The following is a 21,916-nucleotide window of genomic DNA, read 5'->3' as shown; positions in this document are numbered from 1 at the left end:
GCCAAAAGCAGAAAAAAATAAAAAAATTCACCAGATCAGGGCTACCCCCTCGAGAGTGAACCATCAGATGTGCCGGATCTTAACGTTGGCTGGCTGGCGGCCGTTCATGGTTTCCACTTGCAGTGCGCCATTTGCCCCATTCGCCTAATCAGCAAAACGAGGGCAAAACTCGATAAGGGGCCACGGGAGTGGGCATTTGACGACCGAGCGGCCGAGAAAACCCGAGACCATGTGTTTTCGGGGCAGGCCGATGTCGATAAATTTGCCTATCTCCGGAGCGAAATCTGAGTATCTCAGGGGTTCCGAGGGCCGGCTTCCGAGAGCCGAATTAGGACGCCCAGGATGCCCAGGAGGGTGCTAACGACGTTATCGGCGCTTTTTGCCGCACCACCATGCTGCTGCCGCGGGAAACCTGTTCTCCGGAGCTTCTCGGACGGATAAAGGCTGAAACCCGATAATGGCTTGAATATGTATTTTGTGGCAAATGCGAGTCAGCAGCGTCTCCTGGTTTGCTGGGCCGAGGCCGAGCAGATTCCGTATCCGGTCGGCATCGTCACCTTTCGCCAGCAAAAAACGCAGATCCGCTTCACCTGACACCCACACACACACCCACCCACGCACGATCGATTTCGGTCTGTTGAATATGCAACTCCAGCATGTCTGGGACGTGGGACGAAGGCGGTCCCGATCGAAGCCGGAATACGGAATCACTAGTGAGGGGGTCGGTTAGGTCGGGTCCACGGGGTGAGCTTTCTTTTTATAGCCCTCCCCACCCACATCGCCCACACCAGCCATCCCGAGAACGGGATGAAGGCACCGCTTTTTTGCTCGGAACCGGGAACAATCGAGGCAGATCGGCAAGAGATTAGCATAGGCTCTCGAGGTCTGGCCTTTGGAGGGCTCGAGTGTAATAGAACCTGACGTTCGATGGCATCGTCGTCGTCGTCGGAGTGGCGTGCAATAAATCAACCCATCGCTAGTCCCAACCCCGCTGGGTCCGGGGAAGCCGGGGAATCAATCAAACCGTCGGATGATGACGATTCCGTTCGTTACGCCGAAGTGCGTCTGCAACATCGTCTGCCGATGTCATCGAGCGCGGCTTAACGGAAACGATGATGATGGTTCGTCGATGAACCGTAATCTGTACCCGTGCACCGGCGGGGTGTCTGATTGTGTTGGTAAAAAATCAAAATGAATCCTTCGAAGCGGATCTCCAAACCCTGATTGGTAATTTGAAGTCCGGACATTTGGGACACCAGAGGTCATAACAGAAGATGAGCGGCTGCTACGGTGTAAATTAAGTCTGATTGACTTCTATCAACTACCGCCGCTTGGCCCTATCTGTCGCCTGCCATCAATTTTCCGCTCATTACACGGCCCAAGCGCGGCGAAATCTAATTTCTTCCCCGACGTCGCGTGACTGGCACACGGTGTCTAGCATCCGGGCACCGTGCATCAGGCACCTGTCCGGTGTCGGGCGAGGCAAGCGATTGTCTCGTCTGCGACTTTGTTGCCTGCAAACGTGACCACCAGTTGACTGTACCGTCCTGGCACGGAGAAGTTACTGCTCCGGAAGCCGGTCCAAACCGCTCAGAACAGCACCCGCGAGACCGCAAACTTCTCACGGGACGCCGGAGGCCGCGAAAAGTAAACACTTTAAGTAGGGCGAGTGCCTCCAACCATTTTCACGCCCCTCTGGCGCGACGATGGCCCGAGTTTGCTCCACTCAATTTGTCCCGTGACCATCGTAAATCGAGATCCACCGTGTCGGATGCTGCCGGAGTGCTGGGTGTTTTTGCGCCGTGCGCCGGGCCGATTCATGCCGACGGCGGACGGCATGAGTAGCATAAATATTTTCAATAAACTTAAAAGCAGACGATGGCGCACGGAGCAGTGAAAAGTCAACCCGCTGTCCGCTGGTCGGCGTCGTCCCATTTTCGCCGCTCCGAGCTCGTTCAGCCGGAGGCGAACGAGAGTGTCAGCTCTTCGGTTGCCCCGAGGTGACCCCCGACGGGTGGTTCCGGAAATGACAATTCACTTACCCATTGCCGCACACGGACAGTCGGCACTTTGCAGCATTTGCTGTCCATTTCGGAGTCCGACAACCGACTGGACGGGTAACTGCTCGGCAAGGATAATGCCGGAGACTGGTCGGCGCCCTCGTTGTCGTCGTCGTTGCTGGTGTCAGCGGAAGAGTTGCTGCCGCGTCCCGGTTGGTTGGGTGGGTCATCAAAAATGTGTGTTCGTTGAATTTTTCGGCACATCATCCCGCCGCCGCTTCGCTTGACCACGACGCTCCGATGTTCGCTTTCGCATCCCGGTGATCCCGGATCAGCGTCCATCCGGGAGGCTCACCCTACCGGGACTGGAAGTGAGGCTGTTACGCGGTGATCTCAGGTGTCCAATAAATTTCAGCTCGACCGAAAAAGGGTTTGATGCGCCCGTCACGCCCATCACGCCGTCGTCCTGCCGTGTGGATAATTCGGGGCTGGCCTCGGGGGACGGGGGGGACTCGGACCGGTCAGCCGGTGCGTGGGGTGGACTTTTCGAAACATTGGCCCTTCGGTGGCCATTGGAGACGAACACTTTTCCGGTTCCCCACTGACTGGCGGTGGCGCCTGGTACATGAATAAATCATCCTGGGGGGAAAACAAAAAGTCCAATTTTTCATCGTCGTCGTCGAACCCGACGGCTCATCCGGAGTCAGTGTCGGCCCGGCCCGGCCTCTCAGAAAGGGTGGAAAATACATTTTTCAAATAAATGGATACGGCTACGGATTTGTAGAGTTTAAAGACGCGTGTTGTTTTGTGGATTTGTGGATTCGTTGGAAACAATTTGGCCCGGGGTTTTGTGAGCAAATTAATTCCCGCGCCGTTGTAAATAAAGTGTAATCTCGTGCGAAGCCGAAAATAAATCAAATGCTTAATGTACCGTGCGGAGCAAATGCAAATGCCCTCGGCCGGGACGAGCCAGAAGCCCGAAATGAGATTACAAAATCCCGCAAATGTCAATTCCAGTTCCGTGGCGCTAACTAAAAACACTCGGCGAATCGGCGGAGCCACCGTTTCCGGAAAGTGTGTCCACCGCCCTTTGGTCTGGGGCCGAAAATTTGGCCCAAATCTCGTTTAACTGATTTCCCGTGATTGGATCAGTCGATTCAGGACGAACACACAATTTGGCGCGAGTGTCAGTCGCTCTCTTCCGAGAACGTCCTCGTTTTCCACTTAATGCGACGGCTCTTGGAAACAATATTTCACGGACCGCTCGGCGACGGCTATCTGTTTGCGTGCCTGCCCTGGAGCCACAGCTTGGCTAGTACAGAGCTCTAGCCGTAATTAAGAGGTAATTGGATTGGAAATTGTAATCTACTTTACACCCGGGCCGGGGATGCTGAGGGCCGGAGTTTTATGTCGCCCGTAATCGCACTTCTCGGAGGCTCAGCAAAACTGTTCCCCCGAGCGCTTCCGGACGTCTGTCAGCGGCACAGTAATTGCGTAAAACTGAGGACCACAATATTTGTGCGTACAGCAATTGCCTGAAACTTGTGAATAATTTAAACTCTCTGTAACGACGCAGGAAGTAGTGCGAGGCCGAGCTTAACCGATTGCTGTTTCTCTTCACTTGCAGGGAGGAGAAATCGTACAGGAGACAATAACATCCAGCGTCGGAGACGACACGTGCACGCTGGAGTTCCAGAGAAGCGACGGAACGCTCATAACGAAGTTGATAGACTTCAAAAGTGTAAGTATTACGGGCTGCATCTTGGCGAAAGCCTTCCCCAAAGGGCACTGAGGACAACGGGCTACTTGGTTACATAACTGGACGAGGATTAGGCGATATCAATGAATGGGACATTTGCAAGGCACTCCACAGAAGTGATTGATACTAGAGGATTACCCAGAATCTGTGCTGCTCTTATACAAACTAAGGTTTGCCCGGTCAAGTACTAATTGGAATGTCTCTGTACGAACACACCTCACTTAAGTCTTGATCTGATTTGTGCTGTAGGGCGCATTGCTGGTCCCAGTTGAGTTCCCTTTTTGCTTGCTGACCCTTTGGTGGCCTGGCTTCCTAACTCGTCTGTGGTGTTGCAACGTTTCATTTAAAACTTTGCCAACGAAATGCAATCGACGCAATTGGACCGGCGGTGGCCACCAGGACACGCCGTGATTTGTTTACGAGTGTGTGAACTTTTTCAGGAGCTTTTTGTTTGTGTTGTTCCAAGCGTTTGCTTGGCAACGTAGCAGACCATAGTCAGATCAATATCCGCAATCATGTCAAATACTGCGTCACGGGCACACGGGATCGCCTTGCATTCCGCGTTCCGCGATGACCACATACAACAAGGGGGACCAACGTTTGACGGGATCGTGATTTTTTTTATTTGGGGTGTATCCTTGCTTTCGCTTAGCCGCTCGGACGCTGGCTAACGGATGACGATGAGTTGCCGACGGACGGACAACGATGGAAGACGGCTTACCGATGGCCAATGGCGAGGTTGGTCCGACGTTTCACGTTCGCCATGCATACCGTTCCGGTGAAAGATTTACATTTTAATGGCGCGGGGATCTGTGTTGGCGCTGAATTGCGCATACCGGCACACAGTGGGGACGTGTGCCGGTTTGCTCTACGAAACTAATCCCAGCTAGTGCCGACGTAATTTGATTGGCCAAACAGTGTGTAATGTTGAGCTGGTCGCAATGGGATTAGATTTTATAATTGGCTCAAGAAGAATCCATGTTTGAAGCTTTCGTCAGTTCGAACGGTTCAATTTAATTTTGTAAGTGACACTCTCGCAAACGGAATTATTATTCACAAAACTTTGAACGGTGCGAAGAACTTGTTGCATTTAGAACAACCCTCCTTCTGAACAAACGGCCATTCGAAGGAAACGCCAAAGTTGGACTCGAAATAATACTTTCCCTCATCATCGAAGGCGCTGCAGCTTATCGCACCTGCAACGACCGGAACCCATCACTTGGCCCGGCACTGTGTGCAAATCGGAAAACCGGGAAAAAACGGCAACATCAAAGCCCGACGCCGATCGATAACTCCCCGCGGTGAGCAGCCCGTGTGTTTCGACGAAGGTAAAAATAGTTGCTCCAACGGGTAACTTCAAAGTTCAATCTGGTGCAGCGGAGAAAAAAAGTACATGACAGCATAAAAAATGTATCAAATCTGCTAGAAAAATACCCAGAGCCGAACAGAGATTTCCGGTAAGGATTTAGTGCTTCGGGGCAACTAAAGAAAGCTGGCCAGAAAAAGCAGGCCCGTGCACTCGGCGAAATGTGTTGCGATAAGCCGGCAGCGGCCTCCCGGGAACGCGAATCAATCTTGCTGTTTGATGTAGTGTTTTCGAAACAGAGCGCTGTGTATTCTCTCTTCCGCCAGAACACCTTCCGCGTACGGAAGTAGAGATTTTCCAGTTTCGAGCACACGGGCCATAGTTTTTACGCTATTTGCTCGCTGAAAATCCGACCACCGGCTGGCTGTGCCTTTTTTTTCTCTTGCAGGAAATCGATTCTGTGGCGTGCGCGCGAGGTGCGCGCTCAAGTCTGCAGGCAAAGCGCCTGACGTGTGACGCGTGTGATGCATTCCCAAGAACATGGGCCCACTTCCGGGGAAGGCGAGACAAGCACCGGAACTAGGAATCACTCACGTAGTGGCGCCTCCAAACGAGGAACCGCGTGAGAGAGCCTCGAAGCGAACTGAAGGCGATGGCCCTGGCTCCTGACGCCTTCCACTATTTGTCGATAATCATTTGATATTATCTCGGATCTCCAGGTTTTCCTTCCCGGGCGCGTCAACACCTGTTGCATGTGGAGCGGTGTCCGGCGGTCACACGCTCTACTGCTGCGGCACCTACATCGATCGGAACGCGTTCCGTGACGGGAAAGGGAGGCTCCTAGCGTACCGGAAGCAAAAAGACCCCGAAGGGCGTGTATCGTTTCGGGGCCTCAGCCTTGATGGCCGCACGATGAAGAGCTTCGGTTTTGGGTGCCTAATGAAGCAAGTGCCTCACATGATGGACTGTATCCGCCAACCGGGGGGGGGGAGATACGGTGTACGATAACGCCCGATTGATGGGCACTTCCGAAACGGATTTTTCAACCGTTAGATTCAATAGATTCGTTTGGCCGAAATTTCTTGGAATTGGAATAATGGCCGGGACCGCTGAAAAAACAGAAGGATTGTAAACCGAAAGCTTTTTTCGCAGTAATGGCTTTTCTCGTTCCGAATTCCGAATGCTAATTGGAAAACGGGTGGTTCCAATAACTCCCAAGTAAGGAGACCGCGAAGCCGGCAGCTTATTGTTTGAAAAATTCGCTTTCCACTTTTTTGTCCGTTTTTTGCCGACCGAAAGGGCCGTTACTCTGCAGTCTCTCTCCGTTCGTTCCGTTTCCGGTTCAGTTCCGGCGCGCACGATGTTGTTCGGAGATGTTTTCTTTTTTCGCAAACACTCCGGAAGGAAGAACAAATTTCCCAGCACATCTTCCGTGGCGCCCTTTGCCTCGGTTCCGGGGTGAATGACGGCACGGCTACGTGTTGGAGTGACAAATTTGCGTCTGGATGATTTTACCGTTACTTCCGCCATCTGCGGGGTCTGAGCGTGGAGATAATGAAGATTAAAGACGGTGTTTGGATACCAACAAATCGCCTTGAAGTGGTGCTTTTACACCTTTCAAGACCCCCCACCGGTTGACGTTGCGAAAGTTTTAATGAATTTTTGCACACCGCGCGTGCCGCTGCGTGATTGGAATTCCTGCCACGGTCGCCTCGGGGCTCATATTTCTTTCTATTTTGCCGTCTGCAAAGTTTTCGCCGGTTCAGTGACGTTAAGGTTCGTTACATTTGGGTTGGATTGAAATATATTGCTTCGCCGGGTGTTGTTCGCCCTGTCGTGTGCTGTCAAGTGAATCCGATTTACTAATTCCCTCAAATAAAGATCCTTCCCAAGGATGGCGCAAACCGGTCGGGGGTGATGAAAATATCCCCTACGAGCCCCCGTGTGCTGTGGGGTGGAATCCTGGGGTGCTTGCTTCCGGTTACGTCATTGTCACCCGGTTTTCGGAATGTCGCCTTGCTAATGGGATTTCCATTACACGGATGGCACGGTTGGCGCTCGGGCGATGCAGTACGCAGACATATTTTACAGTTTAATATAGTCAGCGAGAATGGTTGGGTCGCTCTGCATTCCACAGTTCAAACTGTTGGACGTCACTGCGTGTTCGTTTTGTTTCCAAACGTATCGCAACAATCAGTTTGAAGTCTCTTTTCCGGGTACTCTCATTCAGATTGCGATAGCTACTGATGTATGTTTTGAATGCTACTGAATGCTCAAAATAATTCGTTTTCTTTTTGACAGTTGATTGCAAAGTAAATCACGTTGGGTCATTTCCTTAAGAAGCATTTCCAGAATAGAGACGAGTGTTTGCCACTTCGAACGACCTGTGCGGACAAACATAGCCGTGTCGATGTAAGTGTTCGGTTTTCTTCTACCGTGGACAACGCCCCATGCTCGATATCCGGTGTCCCGTGACGAGGCGAGAAACTTTTCTCCGTCAACACAAATCCGGGGCTAAGGTAGCGGTCTCGGCTCACGGCAAATACCAGACAGCTGCTATTAAACGAGCAACGGCTCATGCGGGCCCCCGGAACACATTATTGCTCTCGGAGCTCTGAAGGAAATGAAAAAAAAGAGCGTCCTGTCCATTTCGGTCGCGTCAGGTGTGAGCAGATAGGAAAGTACCACCGGCCATGGCCGGGTTTTGATGTCTGGGTGCCAAAAGGATAGCCCGAAAACTTACCCCGCGACGGTGTAAAGATGATTGGCCTGGCTCCCCAGACCCTCGACCCTCGAACCAATCTGTCCGATAGTCGATTTTTATGTCGGGTTGTGCACTCAACAACGATGGAACCTGTAGCTCGCAACAGGAAATAGGTGCCGGTGGGGCACGTTTTCAAGAAACCCGTTTCGCCGTGGCTCCCTACTGCGAGGATTAACGGACGAAGCGAAACGGACGAGTATTGCACACAGCCGTCACGAGAAAATACGTTCAGACCGTTCCAGACCGGGTTTTTCCTTTCACTTGTATTCCAATCCAGGTCTGGCACAGGATCAGTTTGGGATTGACAGACCCGTCGCTCCGCTCATTAACCGGAAACGGCGTCGGCGGTGGCTTTGAAAGCCTGATTTTATGCCTCGTGCCTCGTGAAAGGCGCGTTCGGTTGCCAACGGAAAACGGGACGCGCTGGTTGGCTGACCCAAATCCAGGGGCAAATTTTTTTAAAGGACCACACCGTCCGGCTGAACCGGCACTTGTGAAGCGAACACACCGAGGCAAACTTTGGACCCCGCTGGTATTTCGTCCTTTATGGTACACTCCGGCGGCGGATGTGGTGGGCGCGTGAATAATGGCTGGCGGCCTCCCCCCGCCCCCCGGAGATGAAGAGGATCCGAAAATGTAGCCGGGATTAATCAAGATTCCGCCGTTACGCGGAGGCGGACCTGCGGAGCGAACGAGAAGCGCACCATTAAGGCGAGCATTAGGGCGGATTTTTAAGTTGTTCTTTTCGACGGTCTGCCGGTCCCGGTGCGGATCCCTGCTTAACACCCGGATTAAGCACCGGGCCGGGAATGGACCCCGAATCGACAAGGTGCTGAAGAATTGAAGCCAACGCATTCGGCCGGATTTGGCAGTAAATCTCTCGACCCTCCGTTTGTTTTTCCTGGTCCGCTTTTTCCGCAAAAAGCTCCCTCTTTTGGTTGTCCGTCCCCGAACTCATTTCATTAAAGCTTACTCAAACCATTTCCGCAAACGTGTGCCGACCGCGTGCTTCAAGTTTAGGTGGATTAAGGATCTGGACAAGGGTTCGAAACGTACGAACACCGGTGCGATGTAAACGAACGAACACCGGTGCGAACACCGGTGCGTGGTGCACGCAAAGTTTGCGTAAAATCTGGCGATAGTGTGCACGAAAGTTGGTCCTGCCAAGTTGGACTGTGTATACGTCGTACGTTTGGCTGGCTGGCGCTACTTGTGCCCGGTGCAGGAGATAACCCAATTCGCTGCCTATCCAATTTCGGAGCACTTCATCGCCGGCTGACTTTGCAACACGGGGCGACCGGGGCGACGTTCACGGTGCAGCCGAAGTAATTTGTTGTTTCGCCACGCAAATGTCAAGTGGGCCGTACCGGTGTGCGCGGTGAAGGGACGTTCTTTTTTCCGACCACCACCCGGCCGCCACCCGACCGCCACGAGTAGAGCCGAGATTTTTCCGACCACCTTGCGGGTGGCAAATTTTAAGCTCCGAAAGTTGCAGCGCTTAGGGTTGGGGTGCGACCCGTTGGATCGGTCGGAGCCACGGAATTAATTATGCACAACACTATTAAACTATTATTAAGCGGAGTGAAAATTATTTTCGCTTCAGGACAATTTATCCACAGTTTTCGTTTCGCTCGTGTGTTGGTGTTTCTTTTCCCGAGCACGGCAGCTCGGGGTACACCGTTGTGTTGGGCCCCAAAATTACCCTTTCAAGCAAATGAGTTTTGTTTGCGTTGCATTTTCCCAGGCCCCGGAAGCAGCGGTTGTGAAAGAAAATCACTACAAAACGGGCGGAGGGCCCTCTAATTTTATTTTAATTTTAAACCGAAACATTTAACAGTCATTTGTCGGGTTTATTTAAAATTACATTAGAATGTGCTTAGCGCTGTGGAGCTTCGGCAAAAAAGATCTCATATCTAGGCCTAAATGTCTTTGTTTTCCACTTTGTCGCGAAGTCCGGCAAGACGTCCAGCTTTCCTTTGTCAACATCCGACCGGGGACCGGATCCTTCGGTTCGGGTAAATATTTTGTTAGGAGGTTCCGAAGCTCGCACAATTTGCATTGATTTTTGCACGGAAGAATATGTTTACCCAACGATCCGACCGGAGACTGAGCTCTCGAGTCCTGCTAGTGGACATGCTAATAGGATTGTCAGGTTCGGTTTCCAGTTTAACAAAGATAATCCCGGCGGGAATAAGGACCGCTTTACCGCGGGTGCCTTAATAAAGGTAATTGATTCGTCATTTTTCCCTACGAACCATCTGCGCCAGTATCTGTAGTATGTGATTGATTTACGGTGCACCGACAGCTGGTGGACGAATGTTTCTAGAGCCTTGAGTCATAAGTCTAGGTAGGTGGCGTAAAATATGTCGATGCACCAAAAAGTGTGTGCGAACCGGGAACATCCGCAGCAACGTGCTTTACGACTTGCGCCAAAGATCGTGCCCGTTTTGCGTACGAATGTGTAGGAAACATGTCACGTTTTGAGCGGCTCCGATAGTACCCGGACCGGGCGTTGGACATTTTTCGACGCGTCCATTTCCGGTACCGATCCACCGTCAGGACGTTCGCGCGTGCGCGCGTAGCAAACGAAACCGCAGCCAACGCCGGCGGGATGATGATAGCTTCACTCACGTATCGCCGAAGGTGCCCCCTCTCGGTACGCTGTACGTTGGGCGCCCGACCACGGATCCTAACTCCCTCGTGGGGAGGACACTGTGCCCGAGGCGCCGGAGAGTCAGATCGAGAAATGCAATATGTAGCATTGCGCGCGCGGTGACGCGAGCTTTTATGTGATATACGATGACAGCATCGGAATCCGATTGAATTACGTCCCGGGCGATGGGTGACGTCCAGCAGTCGCAGAGAAATCGCTTTAACTGCTGCAGTCTCCGTTGTGCAACGATACGATGACCACGCTGAATGACTCTCTGGAACGTGGGTTGCGGTTGCAACCCTCACCCGAGGGGACTGATATCCGGTTGGCAGAGATGCTGCCTATTGATGGGGCCGTCGCATGTTCACCTCGAAATATAAGAGGATTGGGTCAGTTTCGACGTATACGCACTCTGAGTGTTTGTAATTCTATTGAAATCATCCATTCAAACGAACAGCACGTGGCATTCGCATCGTTACGTTGTTAATTTGTAAAACGAATGAAGCATACTTTCGAACAAAAATCACAAAAAACATATATTCGACCGAAAAAGTCCGTTCCCAGTTCCGTCACCACATTCTTTTCGTTTGTTTTCTCCCCACAGGAAGTTCAGGTGCTCAAAGCTCTCGTCCTCGGCGAGGAAGAACGGGGCCAAAGTCAGTATCAAGTGATGTGCTTCGTGACCAAATTCCAGAAAGGCGATTTCATCACCGCCGACGCGATGGCAAAATTGCGACAGGTAAGGAATATAAATTTTACTTTCTCACCAGGACCCCCGGACCGACCGACGCCGGTTCTTGAGCTCCGGGTCACGTCACGCCGGCGGCGAGAAACCGTTTGATCGGTGAAATGCGACAAGAATGTGCCGCCGGCTGCTGGTGTCTGGTGCCGCCGTCAGTAAAATCACCACCCAAGACGACGGATCGCAAATCGACTCGGCCCCTCCGCCGTCCTGGAGGTACTCGGAAGTAATGAAGTACTCCGGCGGGCAGGCGGCCGACTTTAGGATGGACGCTGACAAGCCTTGCGGTGGTAATCCGTGCCCTCCGTGTGCGTTGGGTGTAGTAATTTCCGGCGACAATCACTTCCGCCTCCGGCCGACAGGAAGCGTTGCACAAACCGAAGGGCTCCCCGGTTTGGGGAAAATTTTGGGTACGAGATTTTCGCAGGTTGATTGGCAAATTTGGCGCACCCACTTTCGGTGTGGTGTCGGCATTAATGATGAACTTTTTCTTTGAATTTCGGTGCGACACGAAAAAAAAACACAGATAAATTGATCCATCACCTGCCGGGGTTCTTCAAGAGAATGAGAAGAAGAGTCTCTACGGAAAAATGGCTACCGAAAGACCCGTTACGGCATCATCATCATCTTGCGCCTTCGAAGCAGCAGCAACGTGTGACTTATTAGAAAAGTTTCTGACGTGGAATGGAAGTTCCGGAACCTTTTGCACTCTCCTCTGTGTGTCTGCCGCACGCTTCCGTTTTTGCCTCTCCGTCGCTACGGGTGCGCCCCCGGGGCCATCTGATGCATTTTTTAAATACTTTCCGTTTCTTTCCGTACGCTCGAGTTCCCGTCGCCGGCATCCGGTGACCGATGACAGCGCCGGCCGGGCCACGTCTTCGGACGTAATCGTTCAATATTAATATTGTTTGCCCATGTTTGCCCCACTCGTTTCTCTAAGTCACGCGGACAGGATAAAGTGTCCACTGTGCTGTGTTTGTGACATAACGCTAGCAAAACACGTTAAAAAATGGCCATGCTAACTCCGACTGGGTTTTAGTATAATGTAATTGCGTTTCTAGCATTAAATGGCGTTCTAGGGAGCTGAAGCTGTTACGTCAGAAGCGGTATTAATTCCCTGTTCAGAGCACGTGCATCTCGTTAAAACAGTTTTTTTTTCCGAGAAAATCATTGTTTGTCGGTGCGCGGCATTAATGTGGCTACCGTTACCTTTTTCGCAGAAAAATCCCAGCACCATCCGGACGCCGGAAGAGGACCGAGGGAAGGAGAACTACACGATGACCGCCTGGGTGCTGCTGGACCGTGCCACGCCTATATCCCGGCACGTGGCGCCTCTCTGCTCCGAGGCGCAGGAGTCCACGTACGTGCGCGACGTTGACCTGAAGGCGTGGGCCGAACTGCCAGGTACGTTACGTGGTCACGGATTTGCGAAACTTTCTCCTGCGTACTACATCTGAGGTCCGGTCTGAGGAAAACTCGGCGGCCGTCGGTGTGGCGGATTGTGTATTAATGTCTTCCAGGCACCATCACACTAAACCCGGGACTCGGTCTTCCGGTGACAAATGTCTCGCCCTTCGATCTTTTTGCGTTCATTACGATGCGCGGCTACAATGTTGGTTGTGGTGGGTTTGTTCGTCTCGTTTACATTACCGGCTTTGTGGAGGAATTACTCTTTAGCTCATTACAATGCTCAACTCCCGGTGGGAAATTAACGGAAACCGGCATCATAAAATCGGTCTGCAGCGCAATTCGCGGATCGGAGTATTATTTGTTATCCGAGTAGCTCTTTTTATTCGCAAGGACGCTGCGCGACCACTGCATCCGATGACAGGGCGCGCGGATGACAGCGAATCACAGCGAGTGGAAACATTTTAATTGGAATTTTATTTAGTTCGTATCGCACACCACTCACACTCGCGCAATGAAAATGGCGGGCCACAACAAAAAAAAAACAAATAAACATTCACTTTGAAACGGACCGTTCGTCAATCCTTCTACTAGGCTGTTCATTAAGTTTTGACGTTCGATACCATAGGGCGCTGCTACGAATCTAATTTTTTTTTGTTATTCTGGTACACTCTTCAAATGAACGTATGTAAAGTTTCATTTCAATCGGACACTTAGTTTTTTTTTTTCAAGCCATTTAGTATCGACATGTCACATTACTGTTTTACAGCTGTTATGACGTCATCATTTGATGAAAAACGTTTTCTGGGCACGATTTTTTTTAGGTTTGAAAACAGATCGAAGTCGTCAGGGGCCAAATCTAGTGAATACGGTGGATACTCTAACAATTCGGACTTTAATTCATGGATTTTTACCATTTTCAAAATGCTCTTGTGACACGGGTCATTGCCCTGATGAAAGAGGATGTTTTTCTTCTTCAAACCGGGTCTTTTTTCACGAATTTTCGCTTTCAATTGTTCTAAAATGTTACAAACATAATCAAAATTTATTGTTTTATCAATTTACAAGTAATTCGCTAGCAAAATTCCATTCGCATCCCACAAAACTGATCCTAACATCTTTTTTGGCAATTTCTGGACGAACTCGTTTCGGAACTGAAGAAAAGGGTTCACACCACTCCTTAGACTCTTGTTTTGATTCAGGATCATGGTAATAGACCTAAGCCTCATCCATAGTGATAATTCAATGCACAAAATCCACTTTATCCTGTCGAAAACGCTTTAAATGTTGTCAAGAAAGATGCATTCGAATGCGTTTGTAGCAAATGCGGCACCCATGATGCAAACAGCTTTCAGGAACCCAAAACTTTAGTCAAAATATTGGTTATACTGCTCAATAAGTTGGCTAGGTCTTGTACTTAATTTCTATCAGTGATTCGACGATTTTCCAATACGATATCCTGTATTGTTTTACGATTTCAGGTGTTGTGTCTGTTTTTTGACGTTTTTGACATGGATCGTCTTAAAGGCTACTACGACCATGTTTAAACTCAGAAAACCGCATTTTAACCACCCAATTAAAGGTGAAGAGTCCTTATACACTTTCAGTATTGGTTCATAATTTTCCTTCGCTTTTAAACATTCTAAAAATAAAAATGAAATCACTGCACGATACTTGATTTTTTCCATTGTAAAAAATACTGTGACATGTCGATACTAAATGGCTTGAAGAAAAAAAACTAAGTGTCCGATTGAAATGAAACTTTACATACGTTCATTTGAAGAGTGTACCAGAATAACAAAAAAAAATTAGATTCGTAGCAGCGCCCTATGGTATCGAACGTCAAAACTTAATGAACAGCCTAGTACGAGGATACTCATCCCCGCCTTTTCTCCTTTCTCTTCAATGATGATTTCGACGAGCGACTCCCTGGTTTTGGGCCGACCACGGCCCATGCGAACCGGCACCGCCCCGGGACTAGATTTTCGTATTGTTTTTGCCAAAGTTTTCGGTTCCGAGTTTCCACTCGAAAGAGATCCCGGTGGTCCGTGGTCCGTTTTACGCGGGCTCGGCCCGGATTTTGAGCCTATCGGCTACGGGTTTACTGTGTCATTATCAGACGAATTCGAGTCCAGTTCTCCGTTACGCTTGAATCAAGCTTTCGAGCTAATTACGGCGTGTGTTTAGTGAATTACGCCGCCGGCAAGTGTGCGCATTTCCCACGTGATGGGCATATAGACCACGGCAGAGAAGAACCCCCCGCGTACGAAGGAATTCGAATGGCTCTTTTGACCACCTTTTTTGCCGGATTGCTCTCAGGTTGCAAGGGTTGGTTTTTCCTATTGATGTTACGAATTACTGTTTGCTTTGGCCAATGCTTTTGCTGAAGTTGAACAATATTGCGTTGATGTGGGCATTGGATCCATTTTCTGGACATTGTTACAATGGAGTATCTAAACTCAATGATGAGTCAGATTATGTTAGCTCATTAGGTGTCTTATTTGAGTATTGTTAATTAACTTTTAGTATGAAGTATTTGCTGCCAAATTGTTGGTTCATTAGAACAAATTTCCTGTGGAGTTTACTTCGTCGTGTGTGGGTTTTTTTTCAAAAGAACCATCTTAGAACCTTCACAGAACAATAAAATATTCGGTTGTGGAAAAAGAAAAGAGAATTTGTTGCTATTTTAAAGCATGCTTGTTGACCAATTTTAGGTCTGAATTCAGTGTTTGGGCATACGGAAGCAACTCATAATAAATTATTCCTCTCAAGTCCCACCAAATACACAGTAGAACTATCCTGGCTAGGTTTGAGCTTCTTATTTAATCCAGCTATACGCAAATGGTTCAAAACTGTTTTATGGTGGATCTTTGGGTTCCTGGACGATGCTACGACTCCGTTTAATATTTCTGTAAATATTATGACGATGGGCCTACCTGCGCGGTTTCATCGATACTTTACATCGATCACTACACGCATCTACCGAAAAAGAACTGGATTTCTTTTCCCCGACCTGATATTTAACGTACTCCGTCGAAAGCCAGCCGGCATTCCGCTTTAACAGACCGACTTTAACATTTAGTGAACCAACGCGCGCGGTTCGAAACATTATATTCAAATGTTAATGCCCACCGTTTGGCGAATTTGTTATAAAGTTTCCGCTCACTGGAACTCCATCAAAAACAGACATTAATTTGCCGAGGCTTTCCCGGCATCCAGCGCACACACGGAGCCGCACATCAAAGCGGAGCACAATTATTGTGCTCCTCTCTGTGTGTTCTGCATTTCAAAACCCACTCGAAATAGCAGCGCCTCGGCGGCACTCGGAACACTCGAAACGATTGTCGTGTAGTGTTCTCGATCGCAAAATAACTGCCGCTTTTTCCGGCCCCAAACCGTCTCGAGTGCTGGCTGCTGGCGGCGCACTCCGACTCGCTAGTCTTTCCCGCTGGCTAGCTCTCGGGCGCACACCAACCAACCACACACAGCAACACGCCCGGCAACGGCCAGCAAGGATACATTTCGAATTTCCGTTTATCATATTTTATGAGCATTTCCAGTGTCCCTTTTCCGACCCAATATTTCATTCGCTCCTCACTGTGAACGGCCACCGTAGCAGGTGGTGGTCAAATTCAATTCCCCTTTTGCCCAACACGGAAACGCTTCATTCTCGGAAAATCGCTTGCACTTTGTAACGATGCTCTCGTATCCTATTGGAGTTTCTGCTAATTCTACTTTTATTGTTCTAAGACAGAGAGCTACCTCGCAGTGCCGATCGAATGGTGCCGCTCCTAAGCAAGCATCTTAGCACGGGTTGTGGTTGGCAGATGCTTATTTTGGCCACCATTCGGCTTGGGGTGGCACTCGGGTTTAGCCTCAGTCCGAACATCAAAGCTCGTCCGGCGCCCGGGGACGGAACTGTTAGATCGCTCGCTCGGAGTCGGCATCCATTAATGCTTGGCTGCCGGATGCTGCTGGTGCTGCTCAAAGCCCCCACCCAACCCGGGGACCGCAGCACAGGGACATGCACTTTCGATGGGAATTTTAAAGGCAATAATTTATTTATTTTATGCCCACAGTTTATGAAATTTATTGATTCCATGCATCGTGCCCGTTATTGGTATCCACCAGCCGACCCCTCCCGGGGGGAATCAGGCCAGGGCCACCACAACCGAGTGGCATCGATTTTAGCCTCTGCGAGCGCTCTCTGCAATTTCCGGCACCAGGCCGATGAGCACGCTCGTCGATTTTATTTGCTTCCGGCCGGCTTTGCTCCGGCTCGATCTGGTATGCAGAGGAAGAACGGATTTGCCTCACTGTGTGTTGGTATTTATTTTTATTCCGTGCGCTTTACGTCCCAGAGACGGATAAAACGACGGCTTCGGTGCCGTTCTTGGGATGCATCTCTTCGGACGGAAGACGGCAAGCGATTGTGCTGCTCATCACAATCCGCCTTTTTCCAGCGATCCGTCCCGGACCGTGGGGCGTTAGAAGACAGTTTTAATGTACTTTTGGAAACGACCGGCAGCGGCACCGATTGCCGATCGATGTACAATTCTCACTCGGCGCTTCGCTCCGGGCTCCGGACCGGCAAGTGGAGCAAGTGGAAAATAATAAAACCTAGATATCGAATTAGTATGTCTTGCTGTCGGCCGGCCCGGCCCGGAGTGTGCAGCAAATGTCAATCGCTTGGTCACTGTTAAGCACACACACACACACAGCCGCTTATAGGATCCGTAAAAAGCTCGTTCTGAGAAGCAGGATAATCGAACCGACTGTGGACGAACACTGGGCGCTTCCGGCGTGTCCGGGCCACGGGTCTTGCGAGCGAGTTCTCACCATTCTTATTTCCAATCGCAGCGAATATCGATGGACATGGAGCAAAGAAAGAAAATAAAGTCTAAATACAATTTACCCCGGTCCAAACGGAAACGGCGAACACTGGCCCCACCGATGGCGCACTGACGAACTCGAGTGTGGACCAATATAGAGCCCGGCGTGTGACCGACGCCGCCGACGGCGTCTAGTTTGGTAGAAAATTGCTACACAACAAGGAGCGCAGCGGGCGTGGGCTGATTGACAATTGTTGCTCGAAAAAGAAACACGTCGTGTTTCGAGATCCTTCTCGTTGCCACCGACCGAAACCGGTTCGACACGTGTATGACTCCGTGGTAAACACACACACACGGCGGTGACACAAAAACACGGTCCTCCACCCTGGTGCAAATGGGAAAAAATGGGCACCACGTAGAAATTTGTCGGTAATAAATCATAATGGCAGTTCATCAGGCATGATTGATTGCATAGCGGGCCACCCTGCCTTTGTGGCCTCCTTTGCGTTTCAATTTTATTCTAAAACTGAAAGCGTCCGTTTGGAAAAAGGGCCGATCCTTGTGATGTTTGCGAAAGCTCTGTAGTGACCTCTGGTTGCCAGTTATTGAAAACTCGTGGCTGATTTGCGTTGTAACTTTGTATTTGTTGAGTAAACGAGGCACTAACTACATGCCCGGTTCAAGACACAGGAAGGTGACCCGCTGCCATTGGGGCTGCCATTCTAAGTAACGGGTGTCCATTACTTTGGCCCCAAACCCGCGAGCTCGGACCGGCCCCAAAGCCGGAGCCGACCAGCTGCCGGTTAACGTTTAAATATTCATTCGATCAACCCCCGACACGTGGACGAGGTCGAGGGGCCCAAGTACTGATACGGAGTCCTGGAGCCCCCGGGCCGAAGGATCGAACCGGACATTCATTTAAGCCGCACCGGGCACGCGCGGCCCGGCGCACCGCCCGCCGGTTAACGTTTGTTGTTGGCAAATGGTTTTTCGCTATCGATTTCTAATCCTCGTTCCATAATTGATTACGAGACCCCGCCGAATGGAGATTTATGGAGGCAGAGCCGAAGCGGGCGTTCGGAACCGTTCCAAGATGGCGCCGCGACAAACGTCACTCGGTTTTCAGCGACGACCGGGGCCGACCCCGGCCGCGGGTGCACCGGGCTGACATGAATTATGCAGCGTTGAGAAAATGACAGATGTGGTCCGCGTGGCAGGTGCACTCGCTCGGCCAGGTCCTTGGCCGACCCCGGATCGATTGAGTGATTTCTGCCTCGCGCGGTGAACACGCGGAAGTAGCGGCCGCCATAATGAGATGTGTAAGCCAGTTTCATCGAGAGAACCCCGCCACCGCTTGACAGCTGTCGAACGGTTGAAAGCGAGTTTAATGAAGCTCTTTCACGCCAGGTGGTTAGTGGTGTGTTCCATACGGTGCAGATTGAACGCCACACTGGGCGGCGCGATTGTATTATTGTAATTCAAATCAGCACTCACCCCTCGGGTTAGCCATCAGACCCCATAGGGTCAGGTTTGCTGTTTCGCTCATTCTGTAACAGGTTGGACAATAAGGTATGCAAGGAAATGCAACAATTGAACGACCATACGATAATCGGTCAGCAGTGAATCAGTTAAAGAGGTTACAGAAAATTGTAGAAAGGCAGTCGATGCTTACAAAATACATGACTCAGGTCGGTCACAGGATTCTGGTTGAGGCTAGACCCAACAGCTCTCCTGAGATTTTACAAGACAATGATCAGGTCAGTCTTGGAAGACGATCGTTACAGTATCGTTGTCCGAGGGACGCATTGGGCTGTATGAACTCGGCACATCCAGTGTCTCTTGAAGTGAGGGTGGAGTTTGGTCCGTTCTTCTGTATCAAACTCTTTGGTGATTGTTAACTATAGAACCTTGGCGGGTGGAGCTCGAAACGCCGATCTGGACCCAACCTTCTATGATATCCTGGCGCGCGCGATATGGTTATTATATACTGGTCGAAGAACGGTATCGTCCTGTAACTCTAGACTACCATCGTCTCTGAGCGAATCTGAGCAAAGGGTTGGATAATGTCTTAATTGTTGTATACTTTGCTGGACGTAGTATTTGCCGTCTCCTCACTGTAAATCGATCTGTAAACATAGAAACTACACGAGCAATACACCGAAAAGTGACCGCTCCACTCGATCGGCACCAACATTTACAATGTACCAACAATGGAGAGCGAAGCAATAGAGGATCAGCAATAAGCCACCAATAGAGCACCAAAGAACAACAACGATAATGAGACAACACCGTCAAAAATAAACCTCAGCAAATCTTCAAGTTAGTTTAGTCGTTGAGTTAGTTTAGTCGATAAGTTTAATATTTGTTATAAAACCAAAACAACTTCAAATTAAATTATGCCTGCATCCGAATCTCAATAGTTATGTGACGTCAGAACAATATGTTCTTTGGAGATTGGACCAGGGTTTGGAACCCATTTTGCTTTGATTAAGCTGTTTATGTCTCATTATGGCGAAATTACACAGATATGAGACACGATTTTGGTTGACCGTTTGAAGAGTGGACAAAATCGTCAACAACTCCCACTTTGAAGGTCAAAGGTTACCTATAAATGAACGATGCCTTTATTTTATGCAAACGCAAAAAAATATGTGTTGTTTTGACCTGATTTGGCTTCTTGCCATTCGGCAAATGTAGCTCAGAAGAGCTGGTGCCGATATTAGCATCCAAATTGAGCAGAAAGAGTGTATTAATTTGCCAAATACCGCTTCGTCTGAGTGAAAGATATTAAAGGCGCAAAACAAACTCTGAAACAATCGACAGAAAAAGGAAACGATGAGAAAGGTTTTGCCAAAAAGTTGATATACAAGTACAGTTTGCAAACAAGTATCCGGCAGCGAGTACATCGTAAGCTGTTATGCCAGAACTGAGTTGCAAAAAGGTTAAATAGAAGCTGCATGATGAGAGTTATTCCTAGGTTTCGAAATGAATCTGTCCTCCCTGGCATACTGTTGGCTGTGACATACAAAAAATACTCCCCATCCGATATTGGCCACCGGCAGATAGGGTGTGATAGGGAAAAAGTTCGCTCTTTTCAATTACCACCCAGAGACCATAATTAAAGACGTACCGCCAACGGCAACGGCGACATGAAGTTGTTTTCCGCAACTCTGTCTGTGCGCTTGTAACCATTTTAAAATTTGTTCCACGAACGGCGGTGACGGCAACACGGGACGTCTAAAAATAGAGTGGAACCGACCGATGTCGGTGAGTTTTTCTGCAGCAAAAAAAATCGAAATACCAATTACCCCAGATTTCGAATGTGGCCGATGCCAACGGCAGCGATAGGAATCGCTTGCCAGCCAACCGATCGATAGCCGACGGTTCCGGTTCCTAATGAAAACGACTTTTTGCCCGCACACACACCCCCCTCAGCCAGCCAGCGGTTATTTACGGACGGTGTCTAGCGTCCGCCCGGTGCGTCGTTTGTTTGCTTCCGGCGGTGGAACAAGATTTCCACGTTCGCCAATCTGCTCCCCAGCCCCGGGATCAGCTGGCAACAACACGGTGGGGGACGCGATACATTTCGTGCCCCAGGAGGGTCCTGTAAAGCCCTCTCTATCTCGCTCACTCTCTGTCGCTGATTTCAAATCACTAAATACCTTTCCTTTTTGTTGTTCCTTTCGCCCGCAGGCTCGTCCAGTTCGATCCTGGAATCGGCGGTGAAACCGTTCCCGACGGCGAACACGGTCACGGAACCATCGCGCTGCAGCGACGTCAGCGCCATCTGGGCCCCGTGCCTCTGCACGCTCGAGATGTGCATCGGGTGGTACCCGTGCGGCCTGAAGTACTGCAAGGGCAAGCCGGACAGTGGGGCGGCGGGCCAGAACGGGGCCGGCGGGTCGTCCGCGGCCGCCACCAGCTACCGGTGCGGGATCAAGACGTGTCGGAAGTGCCACCAGTACTCGTACTACGTCCGCGAGAAGCAGCAGTGCCTGTGGGACGAATGACCGAAAATGGGCCACCGGTGCCCTCACGATCCGCAGCAGCAGCCACCACCACGAGCCACCACCGTCACCGAAACACCTGGATCCAACCACCGCCACCTCCTGCCACCAGCTGCCGTCGGACCTTCGATTCGAGTCGCATTCGATTACGATAATCGTTACCAATTTCGCCGCTGGAAGCAACAGCACCACCAGTGGGTCCTGGTCCAGTCCCGGTCCTGGTCCTGGTCCTGGCGGTTGAAGCTGTTCATCTGTACGTTGCTGCCGGCCACGCTACTGCTGGTGCTGCCACCGGTGCGCTGGACCAGAAAGTGGCACACGGATTCGAAGCAGGAAGCACCCGGCGACACGGTGGACATCATCATCACCGCAGCCGCCGTCGCCGACGGCAGTAACCGATCGGCGACGATACTCCGTGCCCGGTGGAACGTAACACACAAATCAGC

At 50.4% G+C, this 21,916-nt stretch overlaps 1 protein-coding gene across 1 annotated transcript in view; it reads left to right on the top strand.

Moving 5' to 3' along the window:
* Positions 1 to 21,473, top strand: part of LOC128271059 (out at first protein) — a 41,294-nt gene extending 19,821 nt beyond the window's left edge. Inside the window, exons 2-5 of the mRNA XM_053008491.1 lie at positions 3,628 to 3,741; positions 11,087 to 11,221; positions 12,445 to 12,628; positions 21,157 to 21,473. Coding sequence (XP_052864451.1) covers positions 3,628 to 3,741; positions 11,087 to 11,221; positions 12,445 to 12,628; positions 21,157 to 21,473 — 750 coding nt within the window. The remainder of the gene's footprint in view (positions 1 to 3,627; positions 3,742 to 11,086; positions 11,222 to 12,444; positions 12,629 to 21,156) is intronic.
* The last annotated feature ends 443 nt before the right edge of the window (positions 21,474 to 21,916 follow it).

The sequence above is a fragment of the Anopheles cruzii genome, chromosome 3, assembly GCF_943734635.1.
Source record: "Anopheles cruzii chromosome 3, idAnoCruzAS_RS32_06, whole genome shotgun sequence".
Taxonomy (NCBI): domain Eukaryota; kingdom Metazoa; phylum Arthropoda; class Insecta; order Diptera; family Culicidae; genus Anopheles; species Anopheles cruzii.
The sequence above is the reverse complement of the archived record's forward strand: the minus strand, read 5'-3'. Positions and strand labels throughout refer to the sequence as shown.